The sequence below is a fragment of the Hordeum vulgare genome, unplaced genomic scaffold (assembly GCF_904849725.1).
Source record: "Hordeum vulgare subsp. vulgare unplaced genomic scaffold, MorexV3_pseudomolecules_assembly, whole genome shotgun sequence".
Lineage (NCBI taxonomy): Eukaryota > Viridiplantae > Streptophyta > Magnoliopsida > Poales > Poaceae > Hordeum > Hordeum vulgare.
In genome coordinates, this window is record NW_025422495.1 from 230,660 (window position 1) to 258,558 (window position 27,899).

At 43.1% G+C, this 27,899-nt stretch overlaps 1 protein-coding gene and 1 pseudogene across 1 annotated transcript; one reads left to right on the forward strand and one right to left on the reverse strand.

Annotated features, from left to right (window-relative positions):
• The first annotated feature begins 294 nt into the window (after window positions 1-294).
• On the forward strand, window positions 295-2,761 carry LOC123417900 (rust resistance kinase Lr10-like). Its single transcript, XM_045106932.1, has 4 exons — window positions 295-498; window positions 605-868; window positions 1,438-1,461; window positions 1,690-2,761. Exons 1-4 carry the CDS (start codon window positions 295-297, stop codon window positions 2,692-2,694), a joined length of 1,497 nt encoding a protein of 498 aa, XP_044962867.1. The 3' UTR covers window positions 2,695-2,761.
• Window positions 2,762-14,430: 11,669 nt separating this feature from the next.
• LOC123417897 lies at window positions 14,431-27,246 on the reverse strand (annotated as a pseudogene).
• Between the last annotated feature and the right edge of the window lie 653 nt (window positions 27,247-27,899).

Consider the following 27,899-nt stretch of genomic DNA (forward strand, 5'->3'; position numbering starts at 1 on the left):
GGCACATTACTTTCAAGACAAGCGCCACCCCCATCCTCACCAGAGGTTAAAGAAAACTGCGATTTTTAATACTCCTGGCTTTCTCTTCTTCCATCTTCATACCCAATACATCCCATGGATTTGCTTAAATTTCTTCTGACACCGCTGCTGCTATCTCTTCTAACCCATCAAACCTATGTGGGCGCAGCATCGGATGATGAAGGTTTCTCCAAACAATGTTCACCTCACAGGTGCAGCAAACATGGCCCTGAGATCCGGTTCCCGTTCGGGCTATCATCATGTGGCGCACCTGGCATGCAGTTATCATGCTCCCGGGATGACATAATCCTGGATCACCCTGTTCTTGGCTCCTGCAAAGTGACCGAGATCTACTACAGACACCGTGTCATCAACGTCGCCCCGCTTGCGGAACCTGCGATGCAGTGCCCACTTCAGAGGCTCATCTCAACAAATTTAGCAACTGATGTGTACAAACTACCTCCATCACGAACGACCCTGGTACGTTGTTCAAGCGGATTCATACCTGCAGATCCATACAGCATAGCTGGCCCAGCTGCTTGTCTCAGTAACAACGCAACCCAATTCTGGTATTTGGCGGCGTCAGCTTATGCATACATATATGATCTACCACGAGACTGTGAGGCTGTTTCTAGAGGCATTCCAGTACCCTACAGCTATGATATACATGGCCCAAACTTACAAGACGATCTTGCCTTCAACAAAAAAGCGAGTGCAGTCATCAGTTTTGGTGAAACAACATTCACTTGGTACCTCAGTAACCTTACCGATGTCTGCCAACAGTGTGAACGTGAAGGTCGACACTGTGGATTCAGTTCACGAAGCCGTCAAGCATTCTGCCAGCCCCATGGTATTCTTTCTTTCCCTTGGTGTGTCAATTTATTTTGGAACAACAATTCAATCTCTTATATTCCGGTGTTAACTGTTTTAAATCTTCCAATAGGATTTTCACCGATAGTTCAATTATTTAACAAACAAAAATGTGATGCAAATCATAGAAATGGTTAAGTTGTTCAAGCACATACAGTCTGTAGGTTCACATCCTTGAAAGTTCCCACCAAAAAACATCCGTTAAGAGATGCAAGTGCCAAATTATATGGGAAAACCTATGGTGGTACTAATTTGTAAAATTCTCGGCACATAAAAAGTAAGAGATGAACCTTAATTGATCATTTTTCATATTGCTTTAGTATTTGATATCTGAATATGAATAAATAAGTGTACAACTATAACATAACAAAGAATAATTAATCGATATTACACCATATGTCTAAGGTCCAATAGACACGCACCAACGAATCAGGAATTAGTTGTTCCAAACATACTTTGTAGAAGTAATGAAGTAGTCTTCTGTTTTCATCTACATTCAAATTAAATCATGGAAAAAACTAATGATATTCTTCCTACATGCAAATGCAGGTACCCATGTCGTCCCAATTGCGGGTAATGTTGCAACTCTTTTCCTTTTGCTCATTCTAAATGAAATTCTTGTTGCTTACCACTATAACTCCTTTGTGTTTTCCCATTACAATAAGAGTCGGGAATGCATGGCCTCTTATCTGAATGCAATTAGCTAATTTCCTTTATTTTTTCTAATCAGCAGCCTCATCTGTAGCTGCATTTGTAGTTTTTTCATCGATGGTGGCCATTGTGATATATTTCTCCTTGAAGTCAAGGTACAATGAAGAGATAAATATGAAGGTTGAAATGTTTCTCAAGGCATATGGCACATCGAAACCTACAAGATACACCTTCCGTGATGTTAAGAAGATAGCAAGAAGGTTCAAGGATAAACTCGGTCAGGGTGGATTCGGAAGTGTGTACAAAGGCGAGCTACCAAATGGAGTACCCGTGGCAGTCAAGATGCTAGAGAGCTCTACAGGAGAGGGGGAGGACTTCATCAATGAAGTTGCAACCATTGGACTGATCCACCATGCAAATATCGTACGTCTCTTGGGCTTTTGCTCCGAAGGAATGAGACGGGCCCTTATTTATGAATTCATGCCTAACGAGTCACTGGAGAAATACATATTCCCACAAGTTCCGAATATCTCTCGACAGCTCCTAGCACCCAACAAAATGCTAGATATTGCTTTAGGCATTGCCAGAGGAATGGAATACCTGCATCAAGGCTGCAACCAGCGCATCCTCCACTTTGACATCAAGCCACATAACATCCTGCTGGACTACAACTTCAATCCAAAGATCTCAGACTTTGGCCTTGCAAAGCTGTGTGCAAGGGACCAAAGCATCATTACCTTGACTGCAGCCAGAGGCACAATGGGATACATCGCACCAGAGGTATATTCTCGGAACTTTGGAGGGGTGTCTTACAAGTCAGACGTGTACAGTTTCGGCATGCTGGTGCTAGAAATGGTGAGTGGAAGGAGGAACTCAGACCCAAGTGTTGAGTACCAGGACGAGGTATATCTCCCTGAATGGGTCTACGAGAGAGTAATCAGTGGACATGAATGGGAGCTTACTTCAGAAATGACAGGAGAAGAAAAAGAAAAGATGAGGCAGCTGACTATTGTGGCCCTGTGGTGTATCCAGTGGAACCCGAAGAATCGGCCATCAATGACAAAGGTGGTAAACATGTTAACTGGGAGGTTGCAGAACCTACAGATTCCCCCTAAGCCCTTTGTGTCGTCTGAAAATCATCATCCTAGAACATAAAAGCACAGAGAATGCTGCCATTATTTGAAGACATGCACTTAGTCCATGTGTTGCACAACAATACATAGCAGTAGCACTAGCGTGCATTATATTTCCTTCTTTCCACTCTATTACTTATTAGCACCTGATTGTATGAATAATCGTCCGTCCCCATGTAATAAAATACTACTACCAGGTATTTGCAAGACCATATGAGAACTTCATTTGGACTGTATAATAACAGTTAGAAATGCAGTGGTTTGTTGCTTACCTTGTTGTGACGCTCCGCTGATTTATATTTCCTACAGTGCATTATTCCACACTGGGATCCTCAGGAAACATGATTGTCATTTCCATTGTGCTGAGAACATCACAGAATATCTATTTCCCTGTTCCTTCAAATATCAGCAGTCGACTGAACATGTTCCGATCTTTCCCCTCCCCTGTGCTAGCACCTGCCAGCTGATGCATGAATAACCAGTCATCACCATGTACTAGTAGATATTTGCAGCATATCGGAATCACATGGAGCTTTGTTCTGCGGATCGACGCTTCTGTAACTAAGCTCTTTCTAATGCGCAGATCCTGAAAATAATCGTGTCACTAAAAACGAAGTGAGAGCAAGGGGGATTACTCACCGGAGCAGAGGAATGGGGGCGCTTCGCCGGAGCCCAAGGAAAGACGAGGAGCTCGCTTAGACGCCGGAGAATTAGGGCGGGAATCGCTCGCCGGCAGCCACAAGGGTCCGAGTTGCAAAAAATGTGGATACGTCTTTCTGTCCGAAAAATATTTTTTAAACACAATATTCATCACTGTCCGCCACAAGGGTTATAAACGGGCAGAGTTGGGCTCCCCTGCAAAAGGGGATTTTTATTCGTCACTGTCTTTACTTTGCAATTGATTTTTTTTAACACAATACGATCGAAGTCGCTTGCATACATGAGCATACACTTGTCGTTATGCATGCACACACGCACGCACGCACGCATACTCTACTTCTTTGAGCATCTCCGAGAGACTGAGTCGACAAAGCATCTTCAGACTTTACAAAGTCATCACATGTGTCTCGCCTCGACGGGATGTCTCCTTTCACTGAATGAACACTGACAGAAGCCAAAAATAAATTCAAAAATAATGCGAGCACCAACTTCAAGCCTAGAACTTGAACTCTCACGGGACATGAATATTTCTGTTCTCCTAACCATCCAACCACCAATTATTTGAAAAACGCTTTCATCGATCAACAACATCAGTCGCACGTTCTGTTGTTTGATCGGCATCGATCACATGGTGTGGCATGCAACAGGTGTGATAATTCCTAAGTACAAAGAATTGCCGTAGCACTTTTTAATGATGCAGCCACTTGAGAGGTCATCTATCGTCGAGGACCAAAACGTGTTGAGGTATGGGGAGAGGCAAGGGGGACGAGCCGTGTAAAACGGGCGGGCCTTGTTTGCACGCACGAACCATTGAGTTGTTTTCACCATAAGAATGATGTATCGATAAGAACTAGGGTTGGGCATTGTGGTAGACTTGCACACGCAATAATACAAACTGATCAACTGTTTTTGGGTGTTTCTTATTTCCCATGAAGGTATCTGGATATCAACCAACTAACCATAAGTGTCTCTCTAGTAGATCTTGATATATTGTGTCGGCTTAGTCTTTCAAAGATGCTTATAAGAATAACATGTGCGTTCGTTAAGGTGAGTGTATATACATATGTATGAACATCTATGTTTGTATTGTGGTAAATAAAAAAAAGCAATCTACCGTATAACCTACACACGCCCTGTCCTCTGCATGGGATGGCCCATTCTGCTTTTTTCCCACTGGTTTTGGAAACTTCTAGATCCTTCCTTGAAACAATTTTTAAAATTAGTGATTTCTTTGAAAATTGTGCATGATTTATAAAATTTGCAATCAAATTTAAATTCACGTTTGTCAATATAAGAGAATAATTTTCAAATTCTTAAATATTTTTTAAAATTCAAGATATGTTTTAATTGTTAACAATTATTTAATTTTGGAACATTTTAAATATAGGCAAGTTTTTTTTGAACTTTGGTAACAACCTTCCTAACTTCCAGATTTTATTGAAATTCCTGCACATTTCTTAAATTGTGAACATTTTTTATATTCAGAAACTCTATGAAGTTTGTCAACATATTTTTTTAATTTATATTTTGTTTTGAAACAAACATTTTTTTAAAACCATGATTGTTTTGAATTTGTGACCATTTTTAAAAAATTGAACAAGTTTTGAACTCTGTGAACATTCTGTGAAATTCATGAATAGTTTTTGAAATAATAAACAATACTTTTGAAGTTACGAACATTTTATGGCTTTGTAATGTTTTTGTGAATATTTTAAAATTTTCTCAAAATAAAATTATTATATATAAATTTAATGGTAAAACAAAAAACGAGGATAATAGAAAATAAAGAACGTAACAAATGGCGCCCAACGGGCTGACCCAAATCGTGTAGGGGGTTGTACGTTCGGAACGTAACCTCCGATCCACGCCTGGATTCATATGTCTCCTGTTTTTTGTCATGCTCGTGGTCAAATTATGTGGCACCATATCGCGGTTGTGCGCCCCTACAAAGTAAATAAAAGTTTTTTTTATCTTATCACCATCATGGCGAGCATCAATTGTGTGGGGTCCAGTGCACAAGTAGCACCAATTGCTCGGTGCACCAAATAGGCCCTCTATGTGAGCATGGCCTTCGGCTGTAGTGCTCCACCTAACCCTGACGAAAGGGAAATTCGAAAGCAGATGAAAGACGAAAGAATGATGAAACCTATTTGATGCATTCTGCAACAAAACATTCCTCATTTCAGGAAGGTGAATGACCGAGAGATGCATCGAGCCATAGCAGCTACGTGCTCTACAGAATCCTGGTTTTAGGAACTTTCTAGACGGTTCATGTTCGGTTTTTTGCTTTATATTTTGGTTTTTATCTTTTTCTCTTTCCTTTTTCTTAAATGTTATGAAATTAGGGAAAATATTAGATTTTTAACTGTTCACTTTTCATATACATGTCTTGAATTTTTCAAAATGTTAGATTTTTTAAACGGTTAACTTTTCATATATAAGTCTTGATTTTTTAAAATGTCGTGTTTTCAGAGAATGTTCCTTGGGGGAGTTTTTTTAAATGTTTATATTTTAAAAAAATGTTGAAATTTTAAATAAATTACCTATAATTTCAAAAGATGCTACTGCTATAATCCATATTAATTGTCGTTGATTTCAAATTTCTATGGATCTAAGGGAGTAGCATTTTACGTTTTTAAAAAAATTTACTCCCTAGGATCCATATTATTTGACGTTTTAATAAGGTGAATAACCGAGAGATGGATCAGCCTATTTAGCCTCAATCGAGTCACGTGTTTAAGAACTTCCTACATGGTTCATGTTCAGTTTTTACCGGTTTTGTTTGGTTTTCTATTTTCTATATTCGTTTTTGTTTCTTTATTTTCTTTTTAATGAATGTCCATATTTTTTATTGAAAAAATTCTTGATTTTTTTAATTGTTCACATTTTTAAAAAGAAGTCCTGATGTCTTGAAAATGCCCGTGTTTTCACAAAGTGTTCCTGTTTTGGACCCATCACCCTGTGCGAAGCGTCAACAATTGGACGCAGTGAGCGGCATATAGGATTTTCCCTAGAACCCATCACCTTGTTGTAAACAAATTGTCTGGCTACTTTTTGGAAAATCCTATCTGGACTGGTCAATCATGAGCAGCCAACCGGGAAAACAGTGTGTCCTTAGAGAGCGCTCGCCTCCTTTGCATGTGCTAGTCCAAGTGGGGATGCACATGAGCGGTGAATACCATCCTTGACGCTTAAGGTGATGGGGAGGAGGTCTCACAATGGTTGTGGTGTTGTAATTTGGGCATCTTGTGAGGCAGAAGCTATAAACTGACCAAACTAAAATGTGTCACGGACGATGTAACGGGACCTTCTATAACATGACTCGTGCACTAGGAATGAGGACAGGGAATATCCTATTTCATGCTCTTTGCGTCAAACTGTCGGGCAAACGCACAGAACAGGGCAAACACAGGAGTGATTACATGGGCCGGCCCGTTAACATGTTTAGGTGGTTCCGGTTTTGGGAATCTTCTAGGGTTTTTAGTCGGTTTTTTCCGGTTTTGGAAAACTTCTATAATGTTCACTGAACCTGTTTTTTTAGTTTTCTTTTTCTGTTTTTCTTTTCTGTTTTTGTTTCAAAAAATGTTCTGGATAATAAAAAAATCAGTTTCTTTTTTCTTCATTCTTTTATATTTCTTTCTTTCTGTTTCTGTTTCAAAAAAGTCCTGGATTTTCAAAAAATGTTTTGGAATTTGAAAAAATGTTCCAGAATTTGAAAAAATGTTTCGGAATTTGTAAAAATGTTCCAAAATTTAACAAATTGTTCCATAAATTGAAACAATGTTTCATAATTTGAAAAAATGTTCCAGAATTTGAATAAATGTTTCAGAATTTCAAACAATGTTCCGGAATTTTTATACAAAGGTTTCGTATTTTCCGAAAAATGTTCTGGAATTTGAAAAAATGTTCCAGAATTTTGAAAAAAACGTTCCGGATTTTAGAAAAATGTTCTGGAATTTGAAAAAATGTACCAGAATTTTATAAAAATGTTTCGTATTTTTCAAGAAAATGTTCCGTAATTTAAAAAAAATCCGGCATTTTAGAAGATGTTTCAGAATTTGAAAAATGTTCCGAATATTTATAAATAGTTTCGGATTTTCAGAAAAATGTTACGAAAAAATTGTTTTGTATTTTTCATAAAAATGTTCCGGAATTTCAAAAGTATTCCGGCTTTTGAAAAAATGTTCCGGAATTTGTAAAAATGTTTGCAAATGTTCGTATTTCTGAAAAATGTTCGCGCTTTCGAAACAATGTTTCCTATTTTCAACATATAATAAAAAATTCGGAAAATGTTCCAGAAATCAAAAGGGGAACGCTACGCGTCCGCCGGATGATTTTTAAAAATTATTCGTCACCTAGCTAGCCGTCGGATGCCGATCTAACACCGCACATTCCCGTCGCATGGTCAGCAGTTATTTTCTGAAACGACGCTCGAGTTGCGAAAACTTTCGATTTATTGCAAGAAATAAACTTTGGATCCGTTAATTCCTGAAACAACGGTCGACTTTCAGAAACAATTTGCTTGTTGCAGAATTATTATTTTTCTTCATCTTTCTGTAACATAAATATTTTTACAAAAGAATTTTTTGCAACAACGGTCGAGTTTCAGGAATTTTTGCAACAAAAGTCATGTTGCAGCCGGGATCCATGCTTAACGGAGAGTCGGGCGTGCGAGCAGGGACGCATCTCCAGCGAGGCAGAGAAGCTCCCGGCGGCGGAAGCTTGCCGGCGTCCGCGCCGCAAACCTCCTCGTTCACCGCGCGAGGTGGGGATCTGGCGATCCGGTGAGGTGGGGACCCGGCGAGGGGCTGGATCTCGTCGGTGAGGTGGGGATCCGGCGAGCTGGCGAGGACCGATGGCGGTGGCGGTTCGCCGGACTCCGGCAAGCTCGTCCCTGGTAGCAGAGTAGCCACGACGAGGAACCTGGAGTGCTCCAGCTTCAGCCCCCGTCATGAATCAACGCTTTAGTTTCTGAAACAACGAGCCAGTTTCGGGAAATGGTTCGTGATCGAGGCGAGATCTAACGGACGAGCAGGCGGCGGATGGATCAATCAGATCAGCCGGTGAAACGTAATCTTTTCCCAAACCAAAAAGTGTTCAACGTTTTTTGAAAAAAGGTTCGCATATTTGAAAAATCATCATGTTTTCAGAAACATATTCAATTTAAAATGTTGTAATTTTTGAAAAGGTTCGTCTTTTACAATATGCAGCAGCTACAGAAGCATTTTCTCGCATGTGTTTTTTTACTGTATTATCGATCTGGTGCTACAGTAAAATGGCTACCGGGCCAGCCCAGGTCTGAGTCTTTTGTGCGTTTCCTTGGCAGTCGGGTGCACAAGGCGTCGTATAGAGCTCCCAGAGGACAGCGCGCACCCTCCCCTCCCACCTTTCGCTCCAGGCTCTGAATTTTCAGAGCAAGTCTGCACTCGCATTCATGATTCTCTGCCGAAGATGCGGGACACATACGGCAGCGAGTCTACAGCGGTACTGGTAATCGCAAGAACCCATACGCAGGAGGTCACATTCTTAGCTTTTTAGCTCTCTTTTTTCCTGGACTTTCAAGTCATTTGAATGTTATTTATATGGCTGAAATTAACGCATTAGCAATTTGTTCTTGGTCTACAAGTCGTTTCGACGTTTACATGTCTGAAATTATTGCTGTAGAAATTCGGATGACAGATGCTGGACTTTTTTTTGCCCTGAGAGCGAGGTTGCTGCTGCTGTCCAGTTATTTATAGTGGTTCATATGAGGCAGAGGACTCGTCGTCCTTGCAGTGCTTGTCAATCACACTCGTAATTGCAGAAACGCATACGGCAGGAGGTTGCATTCTTGGCTTGTACAGTAGTTTTCTGCTGAACTTCAAAGTTATTTGGATGATTTTTATACCGTTGGAATTGCCGTCGATTAAATCACAATGCGTGTGACAGCAAGAAATCAGCTTAATTTTTCTCACCTTGAGCTGACGGTGAGGCTGCTGCTGTCAACTAGTTTGGTCCATATGCGACACTGGACTGCAGGTAAACAATCACATTCATGGTTACAAGAACTTAACCTTACCAAAAGTGATAAAAGTGCAGTCGACACGAATTCCTCTGCAATCATCATCATCTCCATACACTGAGCCCAAGTGTCGGGGGATAACCCCGGGGTAGGCTCATCGAGCCTGCTCCTTCATCTCCTGCCCAAAAGGAATGACCAAGTATAATTCCCCAAGGCCCAAGTCCTCTGGCCGGCTAGACTGCACCTACCGGCTGGAGGACGAGACGGCTACCTCTTCTTGACCGCCTTGGCCAAGCCAGCCGGCTAGAAACGAGGCGGCCATGCCCAAGCAGGCTAGCCGGCCGGGGACCTTAAGTCACATCAGGTCGTAGGTCATGACGAGACTCTACGATTAAAGGTGGCTACGCGTCAGCAAAGGTACTGTATCGGAGTGCCTGGCAGGTACGAGCGTCGGCGGCCACGCCGCTGACCTACCCCTGGTCTGATCCATCACCCAGCATAGTATCGGACCGTCAAACTCCCACTCCATTACTGCACTCGACGTGGGAACAGTGGAGGCAGCCGTACTATCTGCCCATGACAAATCTCGCTGGAGGCATGGGAACACTGAGCCCAAGCTTTACAAAGGGAGCACATTTATAAACACCCCTATTCATGTGTTTGTTATCTCTAATACCCAAGTTAATATTTACTGACAGTGTTTATGTTTTTTTTCTGTTTTTATCTTGTCTTCTTCATATGATGAGTGATGAGTTCAGGGCCGGGCCGGTAAAATCCGGGGCCCTGTGCGGAACGAAAAAATGAGGCCCTATTATAGAATAATGCGGCAAACCTTATACGATATCTATCTTTAGGACCTTTCTTAATTGAATTGTCTCTTTTTAAACCTTTTTGTGCTAAGATATCAATTTGTTTAGAATCAAGAGAATTCCAGTTTCTTGAATCAAATATATCAAATTTAAAAGAATCATCAACATCCTCACGAGGTGAACTATTCAAGTTAACATCAATATGATCTTCCTCTACCTCCATATTATCTGTCTCTGTCTGACCATCTCTATCATCATTGTAAGGAACAATTGCAAGTGCAAGGGTAGAAGGATCAACAGACTGATTACCGGATAACACTTGCGGTGGTTTTTTTCTAACAAATTTGTCCATGCCGCCTTTATAAGATTTATTAATTAAAATTTATTCTTCTGCTTTTTCCTTGCGCTTATAGGCACCAGATTGATGTTTCCCATGATGACTCAAATCTATATTATTGATACAATATTAAAAAGATGAATAAAATGAAATTGAAGTTATACAGTAGCATGATGACACTTAGACGAACTGTCTAACTCACTTAGTTTTGGGTCCTGCACGGATGACCTGGGATCGATCCGACGAGACGACGAGTCTCGGCGGCGGCCTGAATCGGATCGCGGGATCGATCTGATGAACAGATGAACTGATCAGTGATGATGCGAACGACGAAGGCGACGAGCACCTGAGTACCTGACGACGAGATATTATTTTCTTACCGAAGCCTGATGCTGATGGGAAAACGTTTTGGCGACGGCGACTCGGCAAACTGCGAGCACGAGACGGCGAGCCGCGAGCACCAGTTCCTCAGAATCCTCACGTTTCGAGATCACGTGTTTTGGCGAGCGAGAGCGATCTCCTTTTGGCGAGCGACAGGGGCGAGGCGGCGAGCGATTGCTGGATCACGGCGTCGTGCCTGGATCGATCGTACTACTACTATCCTAGCGGCTAGCGCTATACGGCTGTAGCTACTACTACTAGCTAACACAGGCCCAGGTCTCTAGCGCTGTACGGCTGTAGGTACTAGCTAACACAGGCCCAGGTCTCGAGGCTCTGTGCGGGGCTGCGGGCGCCCACTGGCCCAGGCGGCAGGCGCCCAGGTCCAGCGAGCGAGCGACGCCCAGATCGATCGCACGCCCACGACCCCACGTCCAGCCGATTTTCCTTTATATACAACTATATCTATATACATATATATATATTTTGGGGCCTTCCAAAATCGTGGGCCCTGTACAGGCTGCACATGTGGCATCACTGTGGGCCCGGGCCTGGATGAGTTAAATTCCTGATCCTTTCTTAATTTATTTTGAGCTAAATTATTCGTTTTGAGGTAGCTATGTATACAATACTGCTCTAAAAATTATTCCTTAGAAAAAGCAACATATGTATTTTTGTTGCCTTGAGACTGATTGAGGTCTAAGATAACTACTGTTGTCCACTGTTTTGCGATGGTCGATAAGCCCCACACCAACACCAGAGCAGCTTTGGATTGATCGGAGACTTACACTGCTACTGACTTCCACTGATTTTGTAATGGAAGCAATCATCATTTTCACAGTAATTTACTTGATGGGGATGATACCGGGCCTGGAATTTTCAGAGCAAGTCTACAATCGCATTCATGACTCTCTGCCGAAGATGCGGGACACATAAGGCAGAGGTCATCGCAAGAACCCATACGGCAGGAGGTCACATTCTTAGCTTTTAGTTTTTTTGCTGGACTTCCAAGTCATTTGAATGTCTTTTTATACGGCTGAAATTAACACATATTAAATTGGAATGTGGTAGCAATTTATTCTCGGTCTACAAGTCGTTTCGACGTTTACATGTGTGAAATTATTCCTGTAGAAATTTGGATGACAGAGATGGGACTTTCCTTGCCCTGGCTGTCCTCCCCATCTCTTATTTGGGGATGCCTCTGGCTGAGTCCAGGATCATGGTTAGCGGGTTTGATCCGCTGGTGGGACGAGTAGCGTCCCGTGCGGAGCCCTGGTGCGGCAGGTTCACGTCTAAGGGCAGCAAGACCGTCCTCATTAGCGTTAACCTTGCGAGTCTCCCCATGTATATGATGGGGATGTATATCTTGTCTGAAGGCGTGCATAGCTCCTTTGACAAGGAGCTGGCTAGGTTCTTCTGGCAGGCACGGGATGGTAGCCCCAAATACCACATGGTGAAGTGGGCCGATATTTGCTTACCGAAGGATCGAGGGGGCTTGGGCATACCTGCATCCCGCCGCATGAACGTTGCCCTGATGCTGCGTTGGGTGTGGCGGATCCTGCAGGGAGATGGGGATCTGTGGCTACAATTGATTGAGGCCAAGTACCTTCAGGGTAGACCCCTCTTGGCCTGCTCGCTCGCGACTGGGTCGCAGTTCTGGAAATCTATTCAAGGCATCAAGAGTGATATTAGACTGGGCCTACGGGTCTCGGCGGGCAATGGGTCTGGGACTCAGTTTTGGTTGGACCCGTGGCTGGATGGGGAACCTTTACGCCTGCAATTCCCGATGCTCTTTACTCTTTGCGGCGACCCAACCGCCCTTGTCTCCACGTCCGCTCTGGAGGACGGATGGCATGTTGCGTTCCGCCACCCCCTCGGTACAGCCGAGGTCCACGAGTGGGAGATCTTGAAGGAAGTGGTGCCTCTCCTAGTCTCGTCGGGTAGAGATTATGTGTCTTGGGGTCTTTCTCCTTCGGGAGAATTCTCCGTTAGCTCGGCATATTTGGTTCTGTGCAGGTTGCCGGTCCTTCCGTGGTTATCCCCATTTTGGAAGGCACCGTTGCCCGTGAAGATTAAGATTTTCGTTTGACAGCTTCTCCGTGACTGCCTGCCTTCAGGGACCGAGGTGCTGAAACGTCATGGTCCGGGTAACGGCACCTGTCCCCTGTGCCACGTCCCGAAGACTGGAACTCACATTCTATTCTCCTGCGTTGCGGCACAAGCCCTTTGGTGCTTTGTGCGTGAGGCTCTGGGACCTGAGTGAGAGGCCCATGACCTCGCAGAATTTCTGTATGTAAGGGACACCCAGGCTGGCCGTAAGCGCCGATTGTTCTGGCTGGTATTCGCAGCACTGACGTTGACTCTTTGGACGACTCGCAATAAGATGGTGATTGAGCGGGTGTTTCAGCGGCATGCATCTGACTCGTTCTTCAAATTCTTTGCCTTCTTGCAGCATTGGCATCCGCTCGTTAGGCCCCGAGACCGCGACCAGCTTCAGGGCTATCTGGACGCGCTGATGATGTCCGCCCGGCGGCTCTCCCCCCGCTCCCATGATGCTTAGCTTGCCCCTTTGTTGGCGTTTTCTGTTTTCTTTTTTCCTTTTCTTGGGCGTGACTGTGCTGTTGCCCCAGCGCTCTTTTGTTTTATCACTATGTTGGGCTGTGGTTGTATGGATGCTGGAACTTATGCTTTATATATAAAGCGGGGCGCAAGCCTGTTTCGAGAGGGAGGTGCCCTCGGAGTGAGGTTGCTGGTGCTGTCCAGTCGTTTGCAGTGGTTCATATATATGAACTAGAGCACTCTTCCTTCTCGCAGCGACTGTTTACTGCTGAAGATGCAGGATTGGACGACAGCGAGTCTACAATCGCACTCGTAATCGCTAGAACGCATACGGCAGGAGGTTGTATTCTTGGCTTGTACAGTAGTTTTCTGTTGAACTTTAAATTGGAATGTGTATGACAGCAAGAAAACCAACTTTATTTTTCTTACCCTGACCTAACAGTGAGCTCGCTGGTGCTCTGACTACTTTGGTTCATATGTGTACATCCTAGTTATGCAGAGGATGGGTGTAATGCTTAAACTTTTAAGTAATAAAAGCCTTTTATAAAAAAAATGCAACACTGGACTGCAGGTACACACTCACATTCATGGTTACAAGAATTTGGCCTTAGGAAAAATAGATAAAAGTGTGAACACCGTCGTCGACACGAATTCCTCTACAATCATCATCATTTCCATACACTAAGCCCAAGCTTTATCAATCACAAGGGTTCATACTTCATACAGGATAGGCTGGGTCTGTTCATACCTACTCCAAAAATTTCAAGCATCATCAGCAGCTGAAGAAAACAGGGTACTCTGCATTTTTTACATCATGCTTTTTGTGTGTGTCTTCCGGGAAGATAATTACGTTTCAATTACCATTTTTACATCATTTTTTACATCATCCTCTAACTGCTAAATATTATTACATCTTTCCACATAAAACTTCACAGGACTGGGAAAACATAATAGCAGGTTATTTCTTAAGACTTGAGACCTTAAATCACACACATACACACACACAGACACATGCTACTCATCCTCCTCCGAGATCTCTGTCAGCTCGGACAACAAAGTGTACGAATCTGGGACAGCGATGTGATCGTCGTCGCAGAAGAATGGCCTGGAAGGCATCTGCAGGCCATCAAAGCCACCTTCCAACATGTCTATGACCTCGCTCATCGTTGGCCTGTCATGTGACTTCATCTGAATGCACCATAATCCAACGATGCACAGCTTCTTCTCCAATTCATGCATGCTTGCAACTGGACATATCGCATCTACTACTGGAGCAGTTAGTTTGTCATACACCCATGATGGGTAGTAAGACTGGCTTGAGTTCGCCGCATTTGGATCAGCGTTCCTTCTTCCTCCAGTCATCTCCAACAACAACATTCCAAAGCTGTAAACGTCAGACTTGCTCGATATGACACCAAAGCTCCTGGATATCATCTCAGGAGCTATGTACCCAATTGTTCCACGTAGGGCTCTCGATGGCACAAAACTGTTGTCCCTTGGGTATAATTTAGCGAGACCGAAATCAGCAACTTTAGGGATGAAATTGTTGTCTAGCAAGATGTTGTGCGGCTTGATGTCGAAGTGGAGAATCTGCATCTCGCAACCCTGGTGCAGGTAGTTGATACCCCTCGCAATGCCCAAAGCGATCTCGTTGAGCTTGTCCCAGGAGAAAGTCTTCTCAGCCGAGAAGATGTACTTGTCCAGAGAACCTTGAGGCATGTACTCGTAAACCAGTGCTCTCCTCATTTCCTCTGAGCAGAATCCCATGAGGCGCACCACGTTAACGTGATGGATCCTACCGATGGTTGAGACTTCATTGATAAAATCTTCTCCATTGCAGTTAGGATTGCCCTCTAGCATCTTGACAGCAACATGAACATTGCCTGGCAATAGCACACCCTTGAACACAGACCCGTAGCCTCCCTGACCCAGCTTATCTCTGAAATGGCTTGTGATTGCTGTGATGTCAGTGTAGGCATACCTCATTGGACCTAGCATTTGTTGCATTCGGAGGAACTTCTCGACAGCATCAATTGTGATCCTCGTTTTCCAATACTTGTGGGCGAGGAAGATCAACACAGCCAGTGGTGCCAACACAAACCTGCATAACACTGCATAAACAAGTTTATATAGTTTTAGTGGGTGGGTACACACATGCGTAGATGTGATGATGAAGAAACTGCAATTAAGATCAGAACATTCGGAATTACCAGCTAGCCACTTCATAGAGAAGAAGACTAACGCTATGATTCCTGAGGGATAATCATCATATCCAGTTGCATACAGTGAGCACTCCCAGAAAGCTCCATCGACCAAAAGAATTTTCCGAACACAACTCTTGACGCCATCACTACAATCCTGCGATAAGTCGCTGCAATACCATCCAACGAGACATAGAAGGAATGAAAGAGGGGCTTAACGGTTTTGGGATAAGACACTTATACAGGCAAAACTCACCGAAACTGGAGTATTAGGCACTCTTTAATGATTGTGCTACTCAGGCCAATGTCATATCTGAAAGGGAATCGAACAGCAAATCCAATCCTCATGGATTTCACAACATCTGCATAACTTGCATTTTCTAGCGGCCCTAGACTGTCCCAAGGCCGAGGAATTCTAGCCAAGTAACCACAAGAAAGCTCGAGATACTCCATTGAATAAGATCCATAACCAGTTAACACATAAAATAAGTATGATTTGTGCTAAGGCAAGCAACAGGCATGTACATACCATTGTCCTTTACTTCCCGAGAGCATGTAAGAAAGCAAGCCTTATTATATGAAAGGGGTTCCAATTCGACTTCCATGTGGTTCTGGTATCTGAACGGAGGCCGATTCCACCGAGGTAGAGGGCAGCTGTTGTATAAATCCATGTCGGCATCGACGACCCAGAAGGAAGAACTACTGTAGTTGATGGAAGATACATAGTATGTTGCATCGTCGATGTGAATTGAAGCCTTCGTACCACTGCAAATTAGCTCGTAATATGGATAACCACACCCAGGTGGATCACTTGCCTGACGAAATGGAGATGACACATTTCTGAGAGGGCCACACGAGAAAGAAGGACAATCAGGCAAATGATGCCGCCCTTCGACCTGATCTGCAGCAAGAACTACAAGCACAGACGAGATAGTTAAGATCTTGAGAGCAGTGCGCATTGCCATGGCAGACACACAGACGAGTAGAGATGAATGGCCGAATAAGTGAGTGGCTGCCAAAATAAAAAAAAGAACTCCAAAGAATGGACATTACATGCCAACTAGTGCCTCTACATGAACGTGATGTTTCTGGCTAGGAGACTTGGCTACTAGCTGCCAACTAAAGTTGGGTGCATACCACCTACTGGCTCGTCTAAGTGATGGTGATGTTCTTGACCGGTGACCTCTTGTTGGTTTACAGAAGAGTCCTGTACTGGTCCAATCCTGTCCTAGTCATATTAACATGGAATTCAGTGCCTTGAGAAGATGACAAATAACAGGGATCATAAAATGGATAATAAGAAAATATCATTCATTGGAGATATTGGTTTTACAGTTAGCAAGGCATGTTTTTGCAAAAATGAAAAACTAAGGCTGATCCAATTCCTCATATTTATCTAGTTCACTAAACCCCTACTAATATGAAACTAACTCCCCAGAATATCTTCAAACCACGTGCAGATTAAATCGGTAGATTCATTGATATTTACCTTGGTTCCAAGTGCCTGCAGATTACAATTTATAATGGACATCATTTAAACCACACCCGACTGAAAAATACTGAAATAAACTATTAAGTGGAAGCTTTTTCTGTACAGGACTAACTAAAAGCATTTTCCATAACGCAAGGTCAATTATTTCCAATATTTTAAATAGCGGGCTATGCCATTTAGCAGCGGCTCGATCAGAAGCTATGAAAGGCTATAGCGGAGCAAAACCTTATTTAGCATTTCTCTTAAATCATGAAAATATGATATATTGCATATACTTTACATATACACATGTTCGCACATCAAAATGGGAGTACCAAGAGGCATCCATGAGTAGAAAAGAAGGCTTTCGTCCACTTGATGAAATCCCATTAGTCCCGGTTCACTCACGAACCGGTACCCATGGGGGCATCGGTCCCGGTTTGTGAGGCTAGGGCGCCAGCCGGGCCTGATGGGCTATTGGTCATGGTTCGTATGACCCATTTGGTCTCGGTTCCGCACACGAACCGGGACCACTGTGACTCGCTCCTGACTCACAACAATTAGTCCCGGTTTGTGGGTGGAACCGGGACCAAATGTTGAACTCTAGTTTCGATTCCAACCACAAACTCGGACCAAATGGTTGGCCTATATATACCCCCCACCCGCGAGCAGAGCAGTGCACTGCTCTGTTTTTTTGGATGGCTGTGGAAGAGCTTTGTGGTGCTCTAGCTCACCTCCTATGCACATGAGGTGTTCGATGAAATGCCCGAGCCACACTTAAGCTTTCTCCTCTCGAATCTCCTTGTCCAAGCTCCATTTTCCTCAAGTTTTGTGTAGCTTTGGCGGCCCGTCCTGTCCCGTCCCCGTCTTCACCGTCGTCAATCGTCCGCGCCCACCTCATGCCTGCTCAACATGAAGGTCCCGTCTAGCTTCTCGTCGAATATAAAGGAAATAATAAATATGGCAGAGAAAAAGTTTCAGAACCTAAAGTCTCATGACTGTCACGTGATTATGACGAAACTGCTTCCAGTTGCATTGAGGGAGCTTCTACCGAAAAACGTTCGATTAGCCATTGTGAAGCTATGTGCATTCCTCAATGCAATCTCTCAGAAGGTGATCGATCCGGTAATCCTGCCAAGGTTAAGGAGTGATGTGGTGCAATGTCTTGTTAGTTTCGAGCTGGTGTTCCCACCATCCTTGTTCAATATTGATGACCCACAAGTATAGGGGATCAATCGTAGTCCTTTCGATAAGTAAGAGTGTCGAACCAAACGAGCAGCAGAAGGATCTGACAAGTGGTTTTCAACAAGGAAATATCTGCAAGCACTGAAATTATCGGTGACAAGTGATTGTGTGTTGAGATGATTCGTAGCAAGCAACAAGTAACAAAAGTAGCAATGGTGCAGCAAAGTGGCCCAATCCCTTTTGTAGCAAGGGACAAGCCTGGACAAAGTCTTATAGGAGGAAAAATGATCCCGAGGACACACGGGAATTTCTGTCATGCTAGTTTCATCATGTTCATATGATTCGCGTTCGTTACTTTGATAGTATGATATGTGGGTGGCCGGCGCTTGGGTACTGCCCTTACTTGGACAATCATCCCACTTATGATTAACCCCTCTCGCAAGCATCCGCAACTACGAAAGAAGAATTAAGACAAAGTCTAACCATAGCATTAAACTAGTGGATCCAAATCAGCCCCTTACGAAGTAACGCATAAACTAGGGTTTAAGCTTCTGTCACTCTAGCAACCCATCATCTACTTACTACTTCCCAATGCCTTCCTCTAGGCCCAAATAATGGTGAAGTGTTATGTAGTCGACGTTCACATAACACCACTAGAGGAAAAACAACATACAACATATCAAATTACCGAACGAATACCAAATTCACATGACTACTATTAGCATGACTTATCCCATGTCCTCAGGAACAAACGTAACTACTCACAAAGCATAATCATATTCATGACCAGAGAGGTAATGAGTAGCATCAAGGATCTGAACATAAACTCTTCCACCAAATAATCCAACTAGCATCAACTACAAAAAGTAATCAACACTACTAGCAACCTTACAAGTACCAATCGGAGTCGCGAGACGGAGATTGGTTACAAGTGATGAACTAGGGTTTGGAGATGAGATGATGCTGATGAAGATGTTGATGGTGATGAGTCCCCTCCGATGAGAGGAGTGTTGGTGATGACGATGGCGATGATTTCCCCCTCTGGGACGGAAGTTTCCCCGGCAGGATCGTCCTGCCGGAGCTCTAGATTGGTTCTGCTCAAGTTCCGCCTCGTGGCGGCGGCGAAACCACGAAAAAGCTCCTCCTTGATTTTTTCCTGGACGAAACCCTCCATATAGCAAAAGAGGGGGGCCAGTGGGCCAGTGGGTTGCCCACAAGCCCCCATGGCGTGGCCTGGGGGCGTGACCGCGCCGTGCAGGCTTGTGGGCACCCCCTGGTGCCCCTCTGGCACTTCTTCGGCCCAGTATTTTTGATAAATTGGGAAAAAATCCTCGTTTATTTTCACGGCGTTTGGAATTGCGCAGAATAGGTATCTCAACTTTGCTCCACTTTCAGGCCAGAATTCCAGTTGCTGGTATTCTCCCTCTTCATGTAAACCTTGCAAAATAAGAGAGAAAAGGCATAAGAATAGTACCGTGAAGTGAAATAACAGGCAAAGAAGCGATAAATATCAACATGAAAACATGATGCAAAATGGACGTATCAACTCCCCCAAGCTTAGACCTCACTTGCCCTCAAGCGAAAGCCGAGCTCAATAAATATGTCCACATGTTTAGGAAGAGAGGTGTCGACAAAACAAGATACGAACATGCATGCATCATGATCAAGCTCAGGACAACAATACCAACATATAATCTCTCATGCTAAAGTGATAATTCCTTCACAAAGTAAAGCATGGATCAAGAACCTTACCGAGAAGTAACAACCGATTGCCTTTAGTCACTGAAGCAATTGCAATCTATCACAACATCAGAAAGAGTCAAATAAGAGCTTGTAAAGCAAATCCACATACTCAATCATTCTTTCATTCTCTACAATTGCTACAACTCACGTGGTACTCATGAGATCAAAGTTTCAGCTGAACACAGAGAAAGATAGGGGATTATAGTATTGCCTCCCAACTGCTTACCTCAAGGGTAATGTCAACAATAATAATTCATGAATGCCTACCTCCAAGTTGACATATGAATATAGATCTTTCCCAAGCATGTGACGGTAGCCAAGACAAAGGCAAAATAAGGAATTGGTGAAGATCACCATGACTCTTTCAAGGGCAAAAAGTAAAGGTACAAGATAAGCCCTTCGCAGAGGGAAGCAGAGGTTGTCATGCGCTTTTGAGGTTTGGATGCGTGTCCTCTTAGTGCGGAGGAACGTCACTTTATATTGCCTCCTGTGATAAAGAACTTTATTATGCAGTGTGTCGCTTTTATGTCTTCCTCATCACATGCTCGTATAAAGCTTATTTTCCACACACTAATAGATCATACATATTAGAGAGCAATTTTTATTGCTTGCACCGATGACAACTTACTTGAGGGATCTTATTCAATCCATAGGTAGGTATGGTGGACACTCATGGCAAAACTGGTTTGAAGGTTTATGGATGCACAAGTAGTATCTCTACTTGGTGCGGGAGGTTTGGCTAATGTGAGGTGGAAGCAATCGTCACATGCTAAGGGATCTCTAATCATATAACATTGTTCAGAGCCAAGCAAACACAATCCATTACGTTGTCTTCCTTGTCCAACATCTACTTTTGGGCATGCAATAGTTTGGTGAGTGTTCACAATCATAGATGGTGTCAGAGATGATATATTTATATGTGAACCTCTCCTTCCTTATCACTTCCTATTAATTGCAACAATGACCAAGGTCTACGTTTGCCTACCCTCAACAAGTTTCAATCCTCATTCTTTTTATATGTGAAGCCATCAATTCCCATAAGATCATTACATGATCTTTCATGCTTTTGTTCTATTCTCACTCTTTTGATCATGGCAAGAGGCAAAGCCCTTTAACTAAGACACTCTTTATTATATGGCTCACGAGCTCGAATACATCGGGGGTGACACAAAGAAAAACTCAAGACTAAAACACTAAGACTTTAAAACTACTAGAGAAAAAAGAAAACTGAAAAGGAAAACTAGAACAAAGGTAAAGGCAAAAGATGTGATGGTGATACGATACCGGGGCAACTCCCCCAAGCTTGGCAAAAGCCAAGGGGATTGCTCATACCAATGCTCAGTTGTCTTCCTTTGGTGGCGAAGGTGGTGGAGTTGTTGAAGAGGTCTTGAGCTTGTTTAATTTCCTCTTGAGCATAAAATTCTGCTCCCTTAGATCATCATTTCCTCTTCAAGCTTCAACACCCTTTGGCATAATTCCTGCTTACTCTCCTGCAAGAAACCAGAAGGGATAAACAAGGTCTTAGGCTTCTTCCTTGAGTCAGGGAGGCTCGACTTCTTGAACTCCACATGCGTGCGTCCAGGTTGAGGAAGAGGAGCCTCCTCTTCATCGGAACTCGTTTGTTCCTTCTCCTTGGATCATAATATTCTTCCTCATCAGAGGTCCAGCCATAAGGATCAAAGTCCCCATAGACCTTGGGTTTAGCAAGGTAATCAGCCACATAGCTCTCCCCCTCTGAATCCTGAGAAGACATCTTGGCCTTGATCTGCGGCAGAAAATAGGCTCGAAACGAAAAACAGAGGAAATCTGCGTGATGCAGGGGTCAGACCAAACGGAAGTATATATAATGATTTTTTTCAGACCAGAAGGAGTACCCTGCACGAAAACCGAGTCCAGGAGGCGCACGAGGTGGCCACAAGCCCTCACGGCGCAGCCAGGGGGTGGGCCCACGCACGTGCAGGCTTCTCGCCTCCTTGCGCACTTTCCGGACTACTTCCAATTTTTGTATTTTTTCAAGTATTCCAAAACGGAGAAAATTTCCTATTGGCAAAGTTTTGGACTCCATTTTCTTACCGAATCACATACCTCTTCGTTTTCGGAGTCTGAAACAGGCTGATCAATATCCCTTAGGTATTCTTCCGGAGTTATGGTATTGATGATATTGCTTTCAACATTTATGGGAGTACCTGAGATATAATGCTTGATTCTCTGCCCATTTACAACTCTCGGACAATTACCTTTCGTGTTGTTGATCTTGATAGTACCAGAACGATTTACTTCCTCAACAACATAGGGACCTTCCCATTTAGAGAGAAGCTTGCCTGCAAAGAATCTTAAACGAGAGTCATATAGCAAGACATAATCACCTATATTGAACTCACGCTTTTGTATCCTCTTATCATGCCACCTCTTAACCTTCTCTTTGAACAGCTTGGCATTCTCATATGCCTGCGTTCTCCACTCATCAAGCGAGCTAATATCAAATAACCTCTTCTCACCGGCAAGTTTGAAATCAAAGTTGAGCTCTTTGATTGCCCAATAAGCTTTATGCTCTAGCTCAAGAGGTAAGTGACATGCTTTCCCATACACCATTTTGTACGGAGACATGCCCATGGGATTCTCATAGGCAGTTCTATAAGCCCACAATTCATCATCGAGCTTCTTAGACCAATTCTTTCTAGATCCGTTGACACTCTTTTGTAGAATCAGTTTAATCTCTCTATTACTTAGCTCTACTTGACCACTTGACGGAGGGTGATAGGGAGACGCAATTCTATGGTTGACATCGTACTTAGCAAGTGTTTTACGGAAAGCACCATGAATGAAGTGTGAACCACCGTCGGTCATTAGATATCTAGGGACTCCAAATCTAGGGAAGATAACTTCTTTCAGCATCTTGATAGAGGTGTTGTGATCAGCACTACTAGTGGGGATATCTTCCACCCACTTAGTGGCATAATCAACAGCAACTAAGATATGCGTATACCCGTTGGATTTGGGAAAAGGTCCCATATTATCAAAGCCCCAAACATCAAATGGTTCAATGACAAGTGAATAGTTCATAGGCATTTTCTGACGTTTGCTAATATTACCTATTCTTTGACATTCGTAATAGGACAAGACAAACTGACGGGCATCCTTGAAGAGAGTGGGCCAATAGAAACCTGATTGCAATACCTTGTGTGCAGTTCTATCTCCCGCATGGTGTCCTCCGTAGGCCTCGGAGTGACACTTCTGTAGGATCTGTCCCTTTCATGTTCAGGTACACAACGTCTAATAACACCATCTACTCCTTTATAAAGGTGAGGATCATCCCAAAAGTAGTGTCTCAAGTCAAAGAAGAATTTCTTCTTTTGCTGGTATGTCAAACTAGGTGGTATGTATTTGGCAACGATATAGTTTGCATAATCAGCATACCACGGTGCACTACATGAAGCATTGATGACATTCAATTGCTCGCCGGGAAAGCTATCATCAATAGGTTGTGGGTCATCTAGAACGTTCTCCAACCTAGATAAGTTATCTGCTATTGGGTTATCAGCACCCTTTCTGTCGACAACGTGCAAATCAAATTCTTGTAGCAAGAGAACCCATCTGATAAGTCTAGGTTTAGCGTCCTTCTTCTGCATGAGGTACTTAATAGCAACATGATTAGTGTGAATAGTGACTTTGGAATCAACTATGTAAGACCTGAACTTTTCACATGCAAACACGACCGCTAAAAATTCCTTCTCCGTAGTGGCATAGTTTCTCTGGGCACTGTCTAGAGTTTTACTAGCGTAGTGCATAACATTCAACTTCTTGTCAACTCTTTGCCCTAGAACAGCACCAACAGCATAATCACTAGCGTCACACATGATCTCAAAAGGTAAGTTCCAATCAGGTGGTTGAACAATAGTTGCAGTTATCAAAGCCCTCTTAAGTATTTCGAAGTCTTCCTCACAATCATCGTAAAAAACAAAAGGAATATCCTTTTGTAAGAGATTGGTAAGAGGCCTAGAAATCTTAGAGAAGTCGTTAATGAACCTTCTGTAGAAACCAGCATGACCAAGGAAACTTCTTATACCTTTGATATCTGTGGGGTATGGCATTTTCTCGATTGCACCAACCTTAGCCTTATCGACTTCAATACCTCTTTCAGAAATTTTATGTCCTAAGACGACGCCTTCATTAACCGTAAAGTGGCACTTCTCCCAATTCAAGACAAGATTGGTGTCTTTACATCTCTGTAAGACTCGATCAAGGTTGCTGAGGCAATCATCAAAGGAAGACCCGTAAATGGAAAAGTCATCCATGAAAACCTCGACAATCTTTTCACAAAAGTCATAGAATATATCCATCATACATCTTGGAAAGGTGGCAGGTGCATTACATAAGCCAAAAGGCATACATCTATAAGCAAAGGTACCAAAAGGGTAGGTGAAAGTGGTTTTCTCCTGATCAGATTGTGCAACTGGTATTTGGGAGAAACCAGAATAACCGTCTAGAAAGCAGAAGTGTGTGTGTTTGGACAGTCTTTCTAGCATTTGGTCGATAAAAGGCAAAGGTTAATGATCTTTCCTAGTGGCTTTATTCAATTTCCTAAAATTGATCACCATCCTATAACCAGTAATAATCCTCTGTGGGATCAGTTCATCCTTATCATTAGGGACAATGGTAATGCCTCCCTTCTTAGGGACGCAATGCACCGGACTCACCCAATCGCTATGAGCAACAGGATAGATAATACCTGCTTCCAGGAGCTATAGTATTTGATTTCTTACTACCTCTTTCATCTTAGGATTCAATCTCCTTTGATGATCAGCAACTGGTTTGAAGTCAGGATCAGTTTTAATCTTGTGCTGGCATAGGGTAGGACTAATGCACTTAAGATCATCAAGAGTATATCCAATAGCAGCACGGTGCTTCCTCAGAGTTTTTAGTAACTTCGTTTCTTCATGCTCTGAGAGGCCAGCACTAATAATGAGAGGATATATCTCCTTTTCGTCAAGGTAGGTATACTTAAGAGTATCAGGCAACTGTTTAAGCTCGAACATAGGATCACCCTTTGGTGGGGGTGGATCCCCAAGCAGATCAACAGGAAAATTGTTCTTAAGGATAGGATATTGTTCTAAGACAACTCTATCTATCTCATCCCTTTCATCCATATGCATATCATTTTCGTGCTCAAGCAAGTATTGCTCTTAGGGATCAGTAGGAGGCACGGCAATAGAAGCGAAGGCAATAGTTTCATCCCTACTAGGCAACTCCTTTTCATGAGGTTGTCTACCAAACTTAGAGAAATTGAACTCATGTGACACACCTTCAAAGCCAACAGTGACAGTTTGCTTCTCACAATCAATATGAGCATTGAGAGTATTGAGGAAGGGTCTGCCAAATATGATGGGACAAAAGCTATCTTGTGCAGTAGCAAGAACGAGGAAATCAGCAGGATACTTCGTTTTACCACACAAGACTTCAACATCCCTAACAATTCCCACAGGCCAGATAGTATCTCTACTGGCAAGCTGAATAGTGACATCAATAGGCTCTATCTCAACAGGTGCAATCTCATCTTTGATTTCATCGTATAAGGATTGAGGTATTGCACTAACACTAGCACGCACGTCACATAAACCATGATAACAATGATCTCCTATCTTAACAGAAACCACATGCATGCCAACAATAGGCCTATGTTTGTCTCTAGTGTGAGGTTTAGCAATTCTAGCAGCATCTTCACAGAAGTGAATATTATGTCCCTCAACATCGTCGGACAGAAGATCTTTGATAATAGCAATGCTAGGTTCAACTCTAATTTTCTCAGGGGGTGCAGGTGTTCTAATATAGCCTCTAGGTATCATAGTTGAAGCTTTAGAATGTTCCTTTATCCTAACAGGGAAAGGTGGTTTCTCAATGTAAGCACTGGGAACAACAGGATCATTATAGGCAATGACTTTCTCTTCAACTGGAGTGGGTTTAACTACATTGACTTGTAAAGGAGGATGATATTTAAACCACTTCTCTTTGGGGAGATCAATATGAGCAGCAAAGGATTCACACAATGAAGCTACTATCTCAGAGTCAAGTCCATACTTAGCACTAAAATCACTAAAGGTATTTGTCTCAACAAAGGATTAAACGCAATCAAACGTGAAATTCATACCTGGTCCTTACCTTCTTCAAGCTCCGAATCTTTAGAGTTGTTTTTAATTCTCTCCAATAAATTCCATTTGAAGTCAATATCTCTCTTCATAAAAGAACTGGTACAGGAAGTGTCAAGCATGGTGCGATCATCATGCGAAAGCCGAGCATAGAAGTTCTGAATGATAATTTCTCTCGAGAGCTCATGATTTGGGCATGAACATAGCATTGATTTAAGCCTCCCCCAAGCTTGAGCGATGCTTTCTCTGTCACAATTCTTGACGCCATCACTACAATCCTGCGATAAGTCGCTGCAATACCATCCAAGGAGACATAGAAGGAATGGAAGAGGGGCTTAACGGTTTTGGGATAAGACACTTATACACGCAAAACTCACCGAAACTGGAGTATTAGGCACTCTTTAATGATTGTGCTACTCAGGCGAATGTCATATTTGAAAGGGAATCGAACAACAAATCCAATCCTCATGGATTTCACAACATCTGCATAACTTGCATTTTCTAGCGGCCCTGGACTGTCCCAAGGCCGAGGAATTCTAGCCAAGTACCCACAAGAAAGCTCGAGATACTCCATTGAATAAGATCCATAACCAGTTAACACATAAACATAAGTATGATTTGTGCTAAGGCAAGCAACAGACATGTACATACCATTGTCCTTTACTTCCCGAGAGCATGTAAGAAAGCAAGCCTTATTATATTAAAGGGGTTCCAATTCGACTTCCATGTGGTTCTGGTATCTAAACGGAGGCCGATTCCACCGAGGTAGAGGGCAGCTGTTGTATAAATCCATGTCGGCATCGACGACCCAGAAGGAAGAACTACTGTAGTTGATGGAAGATACATAGTATGTTGCATCGTCGATGTGAATTGAAGCCTTCGTACCACTGCAAATTAGCTCGTAAGATGGATGACCACACCCAGGTGGATCACTTGCCTGATGAAATGGAGATGACACATTTTTGAGAGGGCCACACGAGAAAGAAGGACAATCAGGCAAATGATGCCGCCCTTCGACCTGATCTGCAGCAAGAACTACAAGCACAGACAAGATAGTTAAGATCTTGAGAGCAGTGCGCATTGCCATGGCAGACACACAGACGAGTAGAGATGAATGCCGAATAAGTGAGTGGCTGCCAAAATAAAAAAAGAACTCCAAAGAATGGACATCACAAGCCAACTAGTGCCTCTACATGAACGTGATGTTTCTGGCTAGGAGACTTGGCTACTAGCTACCAACTGAAGTTGGGTGCATACCACCTACTGGCTCGTCTAAGTGATGGTGATGTTCTTGACCGGTGACCTCTTGTTGGTTTACAGAAGAGTCCTGTACTCGTCCATTCCTCTCCTAGTCAAATTAACATGGAATTCAGTGCCTTGAGAAAATGACAAATAACAGGGATCATAAAATGGATAATAAGAAAATATCATTCATTGGAGATATTTTTTTTGAAGGCAACCGCAATTCTCATTAACTATTACGGCATGAGGGCAAATCCCCCTCAACACAAATTGCCACTTGGGCATGAACAATGTTTCCCCACTCCTCAAAGTGGTTCGGTAAATACGTACGACCCGTACATGCTAGTTGATGGGCAACACTATTAGCGTCTCGCCGGCAAAGGGAGATCTTCTGTTGGGAAAACCAGATCTTCAGTTGGTGTTGGGGATATTACCTATTGATAACCCGCCCTGGTTGGGCCGGGTCACCAAATCAGGCGATTCATCGAAGCGTGGTTC

Bases quoted from the DNA above. Each gene is read 5' to 3' on its own strand.
- LOC123417900 (XM_045106932.1), top strand. From the start codon at position 295: ATGCAGTTATCATGCTCCCGGGATGACATAATCCTGGATCACCCTGTT. The intron at 869-1,437 runs GTATTCTTTCTT...ATGCAAATGCAG, and splicing joins AGCATTCTGCCAGCCCCATG to GTACCCATGTCGTCCCAATT. The intron at 1,462-1,689 runs GTAATGTTGCAA...TTCTCCTTGAAG, and splicing joins CCATGTCGTCCCAATTGCGG to TCAAGGTACAATGAAGAGAT.